The 13698-nt window shown below is 45.8% G+C and overlaps 1 protein-coding gene across 1 annotated transcript in view; it reads left to right on the top strand.

Annotated features, from left to right (window-relative positions):
• Positions 1 to 13698, top strand: part of LOC126088381 (uncharacterized protein KIAA1522-like) — a 483550-nt gene that overhangs the window by 303559 nt on the left and 166293 nt on the right. Inside the window, exon 3 of the mRNA XM_049906520.1 lies at positions 6570 to 6940. Coding sequence (XP_049762477.1) covers positions 6570 to 6940 — 371 coding nt within the window. The remainder of the gene's footprint in view (positions 1 to 6569; positions 6941 to 13698) is intronic.

Genomic DNA, 13698 nt, shown 5'->3' with positions numbered 1-13698 from the left:
CATTTTCATGACTGTTTCACGCTTACTAAATTAAACTCTGACAAAACATGCACCTCTTCTTCGGATCTTTTCTATTTTCTCTTTTAATCCCATTTGGTACGTGCTCCAGACTGAAAAGCAATATTAAAGTATGTGTCGAACAAGGGTTTTTTATGCTATCTTCGCCGCGGGATCTTCCAGTGATCCTGAGCGTGGAATCTACCTTTCGTAGGACTAGTTTCAAGTGTCCATTTCACTCTAAATCGCTACATACGCATAGTCTCAGATATTCCATGGATTGACTTTTTCCAATGATAGTTCGCCAATTACGTAATCACACAACAATGGGCTTATTTCTGTGCAACATGTTACTTTAGTTTATGCTGCGTAGATGTAGACTAGGGAATCACACAATACACACTGTCTGATCAATTTATTCTGAGAGCTGTTAGTGAACATTTATATGAGGTGTTTCTACACTTCGACTTTACGACGGTTTGAACTCTGCTGGGACACTTTCAGTGAGGTGTCTGAATGACTGTGGAGGAATCCCGGCCCATCTTCATGGACGGTCCAGATGAGAGAAGGTAGCAGTGTTAGCCGCTGTGGTCTGAAGCGAAGTGACGTTCTCACTCATCCCATAGTTGTTCCACTAGTTCACGTCGGATCTCTGGGTAGGGCACTACATTTCAAGAATGTTACTCTCCACAAAACATTGCCCCACATACGCTGCTTTATGACAACACGCATTATCATACTGATGCTATCGTCACCAACTTTTTCTTCCAATACACACAGCACACAGAGCTCTAAATTGTTTACACATCCTTCCGAATTTAGTGTTTTCTTAAGCACAATAAGGGAACCACAACCTAACCACGTAAATCACTTTCGCATCCTACCGCCACGTCTTCTGTACTCCACTATGTATGATGTTCTCCACGCACTCGCGGAATCCATACATTTCCGTCGGATTTCCACAGTATATAGCTTGATTCAGCACTCCAACTCACCCATTCCAGTCACTCATTTTCCATTGGCGTCGCTCTTGACATCACCTCAAGCTTCGCTCGGCACTGGCTACAGAAATGAACGGCTCATGAGAAGCTACTCGGTCATTGTGTCCCATTCTTTTTAAACCTCTACGCGCAGCCATTGTGATACCTGGACTGCTGGCAGCACTCTGAAACATACGAGTGACTCCTTCCGCTGATTCTACGCGACTTTTTATAACCACCCTCCACAATGCTCGATACTGTCGGTCAGTGCACGAGGCCTGCGTGGTCATGGTATTGCTGTGGTTGTTCCATCGCGTTTCCACTTCACAATCACATCACCAACAGTTGATTTGGGCAGCTTCAAGAGAATTAAAATTTCCCTTCAAAAATGGTTCAAAGGGCTCTGAGAACTATGGGACTTAACAGCGGAGGTCATCAGTCCCCTATAACTTAGAACTACTTAAACCTAACTAACCTAAGGACGTCACACACATACATGCCCGAGGCAGGATTCGAACCTGCGACCGTAGTGGTCGCGCTGTTCCAGACTGAAAGCGCCTAGAACAGCTCGACCACTCAGGCCGGCAAAATTTCCCTGAAAGATCCAGTGACTAGACCACGTTCAGAGTTACTGATTTCTCCTGACCGACCCACTTCGCTGTTACTGCTTCTCTACTAACAGCACAATACTCCTTGTCTCCTCTTTTATGGGTTGGTTTGTTCTTCGTGACATCTAGTGGCCACACCGCGTTACGAGGGGTGTTCAATAAGTAATACTTTTTTTTATGGATGCAGATTGACTTTATTGAGGATTCCATTAGATCGTATTATTCCCCAATCTTTTGGCTACGAAACCGCATTTTTCAACATAATCTCCATTCAAAGTGATGGCGTTACGCCATCTTACTGGGGAGACCCGTATGCCCGCATGGTATCACTCTACTAGTCGACGTCGAAGCCAACGTCTTGATGCATCAATATCTTCTCCATCATCCACGTAGTGCTTCCCGCGATGCATCCTTTATTGGGACAAAGAGAGGGAAGTCGGAAAGCGAGAGTTCCGGGCTGTAGGATGGACGGGGAAGAGCAATCCAATGAACTTTTGTGATCTCCTCTCGGGTGCGCAGACGTGTGAGGCCTTGGGTTGTCAAGTATAAGGAAAAGTTCGTTTGCAATTTTGTGGCGACCAACACGCTGAATTCGTTTCTTTAGCTTCCTGAAGGTAGCACATTAAACTTCAGAGTTGATCGTTGCACTATTGGAGAGGACATCAAAAAGAATAACCCCTTCAGAGTCCCGCAAGATGGTCGCCATGACTTTACCAGTAGAGGTTGCTGCTTCGAACTTTTTCTTCGGAGGAGACTTGGTATGGTGCCTCTCCATGGATTACCGTTTCTGGTTCGAAGTGATGAGCCCATGTTCCATCGCCTGTGACGACGTTCGACAAAAACTTGTCACTATTAGCCCCGTAAGGCGCAAGCAATTCCGCACAGACAGTTCCTCGTTGCTCTCTATCGTTTCTGTTAGGTGATGACGACCCCAGCGGGCACACAGTTTTGGGTAGTCCAACTGGCGGACGAGTGTGTCGGCACTACCAACAGAGGCGTCCACTTGAGCAGGGAAGTGTTTGATAGTGATCCATCAATCACCTCGAATGAGAGTGTCCACACGTTCCAACACTGCACGAGTCACAGCTATGTACGGCCGAACAGCACGCGGGGAGATCGCACACGTTTGGGGGACCTTGTTGCGATGATGACAGAAGCCTCGACTAGCGACAAAAAGTGCTTTTGTTCATTGCCAGGCCTCCGTACAGATTCTGCCATCGCCTATTAATATGTGCGATTCTCTAGTTTACCGCCAAAAGAAACTCAATGACAGTTGTCTTCTTGGATCGCACCTCATTTACAGACGTCATTTTGAAGGCTACGTTTAGCGACACCACATATCGGAACGTCATGAGACTATAGGGACTGAAGTGGGAATATGCCACGATGTCTACGACAAATTCCGCATTTTTTCAACCGAAATTGCCCCTCGTACATAGGGTAGTCCGAATACTTTTGATGACGAGCCGTTCATTGTGGCTGCCCTGTAACGAGCACTCTCCCGGGTTTCATAGACTTCCGCTGCCATTTGTGGTGGCAGGCAGTGAACTGATGACGGAGGAAGAAACCAATTCAGGCCGGTTAATGAAGGACCGGGGAAGAGGAACTGCCTCTTGAACTGCCTGTTGAAGGCCAGGAGACGCGGCTCGCGGCGGCCGTGCTTGCGTTTCGCCGGCCTGCCATTAGGAAGCGCCGCGGTCCATTTGCAGATGGACACACCCGCGGGCTGGCGCTGGAGGGCCGCTAAGTGCCGCCGGCAGGTGAGATGAGAGGCCGGCGCGGCCGCCGCATTAGCGGGAACGCACAGTCACGCCGGTGGCTGGCGGAGACGGGCCACAGGCTAAGACACCTGCTGGGCGCCCAGGGCGCCGGTTGTTGGCCCTCCCAGGCAGCTCCTCGCTTCGTCGCTGCGAGTCAGCTCCTTAAGCCGTCCCCTTAAGGCTGGCCATGGAATACATCTTGATGGCCTTTTGGCAAGATGTAGGTGGGAGGAAGCAATACGTAGAGTACGATGTTACAGTGCCTGTTTTGTTTATAGTCAACGTCCTTGCCGCAGTGGTAACACCGATTCCAGTTAGATCACCGAAGTTAAGCGCTGTTGGGCTTGGCTACCACATGGCTGGTTGACCGCCCGGGTCTGCTGGCAAGTGGAATGCATTCAGACCTTGTGAAGCCAATTGAGGAGCTCCAGTTACGAAAACTGACAACGGCCGGGAGAGCGGTGTGCTGACACAATTCCCCTCCATATCTGCATCCAGTGTCGTCTATGGCTTGAGATGACACGGCGGTCGGTCGAAACCGTTGGACCTCTCGAGACCTGTTCGGATGGAAAAGAGGATTGTTGTTCAGAAGTACGACGCAATGTGGAAAGGGCACTGTAGCAATTACAGCCGTTACCTGTATTCGTATTTGCGAAAAAGGACTACCATCAGCTGTATGTCGGAGTGACGACAAAGAAAATTTGCGCCAGACCGGGACTCGAACCCGGATTTCCCGCTTATCACGAGCGGTCGCCTTGTCACTAACCTATCGGAGCACCCCTCACGGCCAGACCCAAACACTCGTGAATGGGCGACAAAAGGAAGTTTGGCGGTGAAGCGTGCTCAGTTAGCCTCATGGTAAGGCGACCGCTCGCAATAAGCGGGAAATCCGGGTTCAGGTCCTTGTCAGGCACAAATTTTCGTTGTCGTCATTCCATTATACAGCTGATGTAGTCCATATTCGTAACTGCGAATACATTTCATGTACAATATGTGGAGGCTGGTTCTGTGACAATGGAACAAAATTTCAGAGATGATGGAAAAGGGCAATGTATCAATTTGAGATAACGGACGCCCTGGTCCGGAAACGACCGAATCTAAACTTATAAGCGAAAGTCGTTCTGATACCTTCTTCTATTGCATGCTCTTTACTTTCCACACTTTTGGAGAAGGTAGTATAGAACAAAACATGTTCAGTTTCATGTCTCTTCAAATGTTCATATCTCGGCAGCCGCCAGTCACCTCTCTCGTGTATGGACCGTTGTGCACTACAGCTGCCTCGGCGCCGGTTTAGGACAGCGTCATTGTGCCATGGACGGTATACTTTAACCACGGCGGCACGTGAACGCTTCACCAACTTAGCCGTTTCGGAAACGCTTCCACCCTTGGACCGAAAGCCAATGATTATGCTCGTTTGAGCGTCAGATTTCCGCATTAACACGACTGCCTGTTTTCCAAGTCCCTCCAACGCGCTTTATATGTCCTCCACTGCTAGTACTGCCTCGTGCCATCTGTGAGTGGTTATTGCAAGTTGACATTGAACAGAGGCTGTGATCAGATTACTGTGACTGTGGCGTATATATCACACATACATCTAATACATTTCACACACATTTATACATGTATTTCATCCGTATCTCTAGCGAGTTTCGCCCCGCAGTTTCACCTAAATTCTGAGCAAGCCTGTAATTCTGCCAGTAACTCATCGCAGTTTCGAAGAAAGAACTGATGCTGGGAACTGTTTCATTCTCCGCTGAATTATACCATGTGACTCTAGAGAGGACGTTAAATTTATCAGTGGCATTGAGCCGTGTTGCATGATCTTTGGTCCCAAAAAACGCCAGCGAAATTATTGGATCACTCCAATGCTCATTCTCGCGATGTGGTTGATGCAATGACAATGCAAATAAATTCAAAGGCAACTAATTACAGGAAAGAAATCGCAGCACATAGATTTCGTACTTACCTACATGTCACCTCTGCTCGTCGCCATTCCCATCCCTAGCGCTAGTGGAATATGTTAACCCACAGCACTTTTATGCAAATAGTGAGTGATGTATAGAACAGTTTTGGTTGAAATTCCTCCAGGCATTCCTGGCTTACGCTTTTAGGTCACGCCATTCGAACGCAATACCTCAACCACGTGGTGCCGTACTGTCCCTGTAAATTTTTCCATATAGCAAGTGATACATGTGGCGAGTTCCGTATAAATTTTTCCAGGCGATGCAGAAATACGCTGATAGGTAGCGCGTTAGCAGCGTCGTCCCCCCCTCTCCCGCCTCCGCCCTCCCCCCCCCCCCCCCCCGCCCCGCTTTATTCACGACTCTAGGTGTAAAGTCATCGTGACTGTCCCCAATATTGCACCCAGCGACTCCGGAAACTATGGATTTAATACTAATATCGGTCGTTATATCATACTTTTACCTGTCACGTTTTCTCAGCCTCACCTCCAGCGCTAGGTGTGGTCGGGCTATATTACCGCACAATATTTTTTTGGAAGTTCTGTACAAATAGTGACGCAGGTATGTGTAAAATTTTGATTGAAATTGCTCCAAACGTATCTGAGTTAAGCGTACATGTTACCCTTTTTTCACCCCTACCCCTACGTGTTGTAAGTGGTTCTTATCCCCACAGAAGCCTTCGCGGGCATGCACGTAACGATTCACCAAAATTTCATCGTAATGGGATGAGTGGTGTAGGAACGCATAGAAGACAGATAAGCAAGTAGACTGTTCGTTTTTATAAATTGGAGTTTCCTTTACAACGCCATATTCAAGTTGTAGCTGAAAAACTACAGCTCGAAAATGGCATAATACCTGACCATCACTAGAAACTAAATAGTAAATGTCTAAGGCGAACAATATTGTCATTTCAGGAATTCTGTACGGCTGTAGCACTTTCCCGAAGAAAGATATTCAAATATAAATTCTGTCCGGATCGACTTCTGAATCCCTCCCACTGTAACACGACGATGACAGTTTCCAGTACAAAACAGGGTCATCAGCTAACTGCCTCAGATTACTGCCCAGCGTATGCAACAGCTGTTTATGCAGACGGAGAACATCAGCGCTGCTATTACGTATCCTCGCGTTACTTTTTTTCCCTCCATAGTTCTCCAGTGCGAATGGTCTCACGTTGTTGCTAACACTGTCTGTGTACAAGGAGACCGGGAGCTGTTCCGTGGCGCTGCCTCGCATTACCTGTGCTCTGCCGTGTTGTTGCAGTGCTGTCGACGTGGGGGCGGCGTATGGGCCGCAAGCTGGAGGCGATGCGGCGCCAGAGCGACGGCGGCGCGCCCGCCTCCGCGGACCGCGAGCCCAGCGTGCGCAGGAGGCCGGGCTGGCGCCTGGGCCGCGCCTCCGCCCCCGAGGTGTCGCCGCGCCGCCCCCTGCTGCCGCCCGCCTCCGGACCCACCCCCTCCCCCGCCCACGCACCTTCCGCCGGTCCGCCAGTACCCGCCCACGTGGCGGTGTCGCTGTCTGCGTCGTCGACTCCGCAGCCGTCGCCGCGGCACGAGCTGCTGCACGCCGCGCCCTCGCCCCTGCGCAATTTCTTCACTCGCATCGGCTCCACCGGCATGCTCTCTAGGAACCAGGTACATTTATCGACACGCTCTTCAGTAACCAGGTACATCCACCGACATGTTCTCCGGAAATCAGGTACATCTACTGATATGTTCCCCAAGAACCAGGTATCTATATCACTATGCTCTCCATGAACCAGGTACATCTGCCAACATGCTCTTCAGAAATCAGGTACACCTACTGATACGCTATGCAGGAACCAGGTACCTATATCAGCATCCTCTCCAGGAACCAGGTACTTCTGTTGGCATGCTCTCTAGGAACTAGGTACATCTACCAGTATGCTCTCCAGGAAACAAGTACCTCCACTTGCAACTCTCCAGGAACCAAATACATCTCAGGTACCTCTATCAGCGTGCTCTCCAGAATCTAGGTACCTCTGTGAACATGCTCACCAGGAATCAGGTAAGTCTACTTACATACTCTCTAGAAACCAGGTACCTCCACGAGTATTCTCTCCAGGAACCAGGTATCTCTATGAGCAGTCACTCCAGGAAACAGGTACATCTATCGACATGCTCCACAGGAACCAGGTGCCTCCAGCAGCATGCTCTCCAGAAACTAGGTACGTCTACTGGTATGCTCTCCAGGATTAAGATGCCTCTACCAGCATGCTCTCCAGGAACCAATGCGCTGTTACACCTAAACTGTCTGGCATTGTTCTTTTAATTCCAAGTGACGTAAACGTTAAGAAATTGCTCCAGTCTGTAAACGAGATAAATATTAATACTCCGCCGGCATTTCAGATTTATTTTCAACCCAGTATGTAACACGTCCGTATTTTATGTATCTTGCTCGATCGGGATCTAATAGCAGCCCAAATGAATAATTAAATAATGTGACCGTGTACCTAATGGGGCTGGCAATCGGAATGGACTGCTACGGAGTTGTTACATTCCATTTTGTCCTCAAATGCTGCAATAATGAAATGTCTGGTAACAAGAAGAACACCAACACAGCTTCACTTAATCAGGAACCTATATTCATCTAAAAAAAAACACAAAAAGAAGGAGACAGCCACTGCCTTCGTCATACACTTTTAATAACGGCTAATCTCAGCACAGGCTTCTTCGTTATTCATACTCGTCACACGCTGATACAATCACTGCAATCCAACACTGCAATCCAACACTGAAAATCCAAAATAATGCCGGCGCGGTAGACGCGAAATCAAAATAACGGCCCAGAAATATCACTGATCACTCTCGTAATTATACTTTATCACTTTCCCATATTATTCTAACACAAAGGGGTTAAACCGCGGCGATGGCCACTCCCTTTGCCGGTAAAACTTGCATTACAACAACTGCTGGCTTCCGCACAGCTCGGCCCGCCACATGGGACTGCTCAACTCTACAATCGCTCTCGCAACACGACACACTAATCGATAGTTTGCCCTGTCGACCTGTGCCGAGTGCAAACCTACAGTAAGGGGCCTACGGACCCCTTACAAGTATCAGACTGTGGAAGGCATGGACTATGTCCCTACTTGCATGAAACGTTAATTTGTGTGGATACAAGAGAAACGTAGTACGATTTTCAATACTAATATGAAAAAGATATGTTGGTGTTGTTATGTTCAGTCCAGAGACTGGTTTGATGCAGCTCTCCATGCTGCTCTATCCTGTGCAAGCCTCTTCATCTCCAAGTAACTACTGCACCTTTCATCCTTATGAATCTGTTTAGCGTATTCAACTCTTGGTCTCCTTCTAGGATTTTTACCCACCACGCTGCCCTCCAATACTAAATTGGTGATCCTTTGATGCCTCAGAACATGTCCTACCAACCGATCACGACTTCTAGACAAGTTGTGCAACAAAATTCTCTTCTCATCAGTTCTATTCAGTACCCGCTCATTAGTTATGTGATCTACCCATCTAATCTTCAGCATTATTCTGTAGTATCACATTTCAAAAGCTTCTATTCTCTTCTTGTCTAAATTATTTATCGCCCACGTTTCACATCCATACATGGCTATACTCCATACGAATATTTTGAGAAAAGACTTCCTGGCACTTAAATCTATACTCGATGTTAACAAATTTCTCTTCTTCAGTAACGCTTTTCTCTCCATTGCCAGTCTACATTTTATACCATCCCGACTTCGACCATTATCAGTTATTTTGCTCCCCATGTTGCAAAACTCAGCTACTGCTTTAAGTTCTCATTTACTAATTGAATTCCATCAGCGTCACCTGATTTAATTAGACTACATTCCATTATCCTCGTTTTGCTTCTGTTTATGTTCATCTTATAGTCTCCTTTCAAGAGACTGTCCATTCAGTTCAGCTGCTCTTCCAGGTCCTTTGCTGCCTCTGACAGAACTACAATGTCATCGGCAAACCTCAAAGTTTTTATTTCTTCTGAATGGATTTTAATTCCTACGCCAAATTTTTCTTTTGTTTCATTTGCTGCGTGCACAACGTATAGATTGAATAACATCGCGGATAGGGTACAACCCTGTCTCACTCCATTCCCAACCACTGCTGCCCTTTCATGTCCCTCGACTCTTGTAACTGCCATCTGGTTTCTACATAAATTGTAAATAGCCTTTCGCTCCCTGTATTTGACCCCTGTCACCTTCAGAATTAGAAAGAAAGTATTCCAGTCAACACTGTCTCTAAGTCTACAAATGCTAGAAACGTAGATTTGCCATTCCTTAATCTATCTTCTAAGGTAAGTCGTAGGGTCAGTATTGCCTCACGTGTTCCAACGTTTCTACGGAATCCAAACTGATCTTCCCCAAGATCGACTACTAACAGTTCTTCTGTAAAGAATTCGTGTCAGTTTTTTGCAACCGTGACTTATTAAACTGACAGTTCGGTAATTTTCACATCTGTCAACACCTGCTTTCTTTGGGGTTGGAATTATTATAGTCTTCTTGAAGTCTGATAGTATTTCGCCTGTCTCATACATTTTGCTCACCAGATCGTAGAGTTTTGTCAGGGCTGGCTTTCCCAAGGCTTTCGATAGTTCTAATGGAATGTTGTCTACTCCCGCGGCCGTCCTTCGACTTATTCAGTACTCTGTCAAACTCTTCAAGCAGTATCGTATCTCCCATTTCATCTTCACCCACGTCCTCTTCTACTTCCATAATATTGCCTTCAAATACATTGGCCTTGTATAGACCCTCTATGTACTCTTACTGCTTTTTTCTTTTCCCTTCTTTGCTTAGAGCTGGTTTTCCCCCTGAGCTCTTGATATTCGTACAAGTGGTTCTCTTTTCTCCAAAGGTCTCTTTGATTTTCCTGTAGGCAGTATCTATCTTATACTTAGTGATATCACTAGGGGTAAGAAAAGATACAGAAGTAATAAAAATGTAATTCTGAAACTGGAATAGAATAGGATGCTATTTACCTGAGGGCAGCCTTCACTGCCATTAGACAAGTACAAAAAGAAATAGAAGTCAATTACTGGACTATAGCACACGCATACAGCTGAGAACCCACCAGAGAGAAAATTCTGAACGATGAGAAGCAGATATAGGCGACAAAAGTGGGGAAGATTTCTACGAATCTTACTGCATGGCTGGCGCTGCTGCCCTGCTATTGTAACGTGAAATACCCGCGATCGCCAAGCAGACGAAACGACGATCGAGATTGAGAGACATTGCGAAGCTGAACTGCAGTAAACTATAGCAAGACGAGGCTCCTGCTGGTTCTTTCACGAAGATCTCAGAGAATGGGCTGATATGAAGATGACCAGACCTTCTAAAAGCCGACCACTGCCAAACACTGGTACTTCTATTCCTGTGTTCGCACTCATCTCTCGAACAAGAAGACGCTCCTTTCGATCTTGAATCGCTCTTAATCACTGCCATCTCAAGTAAATTATTAACTTAACTCAGAAGGATGGCAGTCGAAATCTAATTCCAGATTATGGTTCCTCTGTATGTCAGAAATTATTATTATAAAGCTTTTTTCTTCTGTGAAATTTCTTTCAAGCTTTAATTTTCCGTTAAATTTCTAAACACCTCGAAATAAGATTGGTACATAAACTATGACTACACCATCGGGTTGTTCTTCATCGAAAAATCCTCAATCTGTCAACTTATTTATTACTTACTATTTCTACTAGATTCACCCCGTGTTTTTGGTCTCATGCAGCCACCCACGCGAGCATCACGGCACGTGGCGCCCTTGAGGGAGTTCATAACAAGTGGAGCTATTCCAGGTACCTCTGCTTGCACTTATAGTGAGTATACTGCTGTTATGGTAGGCACCACTTTCAGAAATAGCATCGTCATGGAAAGCTCCTGTCCCACTACCTCACATCGTTTGTACAAAGTTGGGCAAATAAAAGTGAATTTGTAGCAGCATTAACGGAGGAGGAATATACCTACAGTTACTTCCAAAAAGATGGGGCAGCTACCCATACAGCCGACCGAACCTTGGAGCACATTTATACAAGCTGCACCCTTGACAGAGTTGTTAACAGAGGTTAACCGGCCGCCCAAGTCACCTGATCTGTCAGTGTGCAATTACCTTGTGTGAATAGCCCGCTGTCTAAGGTGTATCGCAACAACCGTCATAGTCTTCAAGAACTGCAGCAGAACAGTTCGGTTGAGAGCAATTCCAGCAGTCCAGCTTCCATCCACCTTCAGAAACCTCCTGACCAGGACCAAAAATCGGCAAGAGATGACTGGTGGTCTCATTCAATATCTGCTATAGTCAGGTTCGTACTGTATTTTCATATTCAACATCTGTTATATAGTCAGGTTAGTAGTATATTTCCTTTCCTCTATTATGTAGCTTTCTACTCCGGAACTCTGTTCCTCGGGCCAGTGTTACTAGTCCCGCCCTGTAATTATCCTTTACTGTGTCGGTGATGGATTGTTTCATCAGGAGTACTCTTTAATAATAGGTTGGGTAAAGTTCATAAAGCGTAATGGACTGAGGTGCCCCTATTCGTTTATTACATCCTTTGTTGTAAGGTATTATTGAATCAAAGTCATAAAATCATGCCACGAGATCCGAATAAAACTTTGACAAAATGAATGTTTCAATATGACCTATATTCTCTACTTGCGAATTGCTGTTCATTATTCTTTATACACGCCGCATTAAAATTTAGTACACAACTTGGCCTTCTCCGACCGCTAATTCGCGACCGACCAAATCTGAAGACTCCTCATTAATGAGTACGGCGCGGGCGTGGGCTCCAAGACAAGCAATCCTGAAACTCATTGCCGAGCACTGAGGTGCTTAACAGCGCGTTGTCGCAACTCACAAAGGTTGTGTTTGTTCTCATATCGATTGACTTGCAACAATCGTGACCTTACAAGCATACTGTCCAAGTACATTGCCCATTTATTTATTTATTTCTTACGGCGCAATGGGCTGAGGCAAGTCTTTTATTTGGACCCCAATTCGGCCACTTACGTGTCCCTCGTCTATCAGAGTCATTCAACCGGGGAAAGAGGATCTACATCTTAACGTGGAATCCATCGTTCCTGACGGCTCCTCACATCGTTGAAAGGTAAAGGCTAGATTAAAGAAGGACTAAAAGTTTTCGTGGTGCGGATGGGTTCGATTCCATGACCTCTTGGTTTCTAGGCAACGCTACCGACTAAACGACCACACGCTAGTAGCCAAATTAGCCAATAGGTAGCACTTCAGCCGAGAAAGACTGTGGACTTGGACTACCGATAGCACCGATGGATGTGTTACAGTCAGTGTATAAAGATCCTACGCAACTTTGTTCTCGTAATCTATTTGAGTAAACGAGTTCTTCATTAGCAAACGATTGTATGCGTATGATTAACTGGAAGGATCTGAGGCGTTTTGTGAATCAGTCAGTAAATACTGGAGTACTATCCAAAAGGTGTGTGATTTAGTCCTGTATCTGAGATTTCTTTTCATTTATCGCATCTTTCACATAGCAATTTGTTAAAATAAAAAATGCCAATTTGCAGCAAGTTGCCTCCAAGCTAAACTAGATAAGCCAATTCTATTGTAATGTCAATATCCCCCGTTAGTCCTATTTGTTATATATCCCATATGTCTGAGAAATTTTCAAAGATGTTAAGTACGAGTGTTTTGCATACAGTACCTTTGGACACTCCCCCTTAAAAAGTTCTTGGTCGTGCTGCTTCACAATTCTTTAAGTAGTTTCCATCCCAGTTTGGATCTTCCATTTATTCGAGGACTAGACGTCTGATCTCAAAGTCTTTGTCACATAGTAATCCCATGTTACTGGCAATCCTAAGGAGTGTTTTTATTATCTAATTAGCAGCCACAAACTGAGCACAATTCAATTCTTTCTCAGACGCTGTCCCTCTTGTGCACTTAAAAAACATGACGCTTCAAACAAATTGCATCGCGGAAACTTTTACGACGAACTATGCCCTGGGAGCAACGAGAAGTTTCGTGCATTCGTTTAATATGCACTTGTTTGAAAAATTGCTACACTTCGTTACAAAATACATTACCGTGAGCAGACTGCAGACATCTGACGTTCATACTTGACGACCAAGATAGCTTTCTTACGACGTTATGAAGGTTAGCCAAACAGCACAATATATACAGGGCACAAGATAGCAGATTAAGTACTGTACTGTTCATCATTCGGCTACCATGTGCAAGAGGGAGACACAATAAACTTCGCAAAGCTTGCTGGAAGCTGCTGAATATAACCGATACTACCTCGCCTACTGACATAGCAGCCTGACCATACAGATTTCATTTTTCACATAGGCTGTGTAGTTGCTAAGTGTGCAGGCTCGAAGTGCTGCTAACAGACCGTCTTGTTTCCCTATTTCCTAGGAAGA

This window comes from Schistocerca cancellata, chromosome 6 (genome assembly GCF_023864275.1).
Source record: "Schistocerca cancellata isolate TAMUIC-IGC-003103 chromosome 6, iqSchCanc2.1, whole genome shotgun sequence".
NCBI lineage: Eukaryota > Metazoa > Arthropoda > Insecta > Orthoptera > Acrididae > Schistocerca > Schistocerca cancellata.
This window is presented reverse-complemented; position numbering and strand designations above follow the sequence as displayed.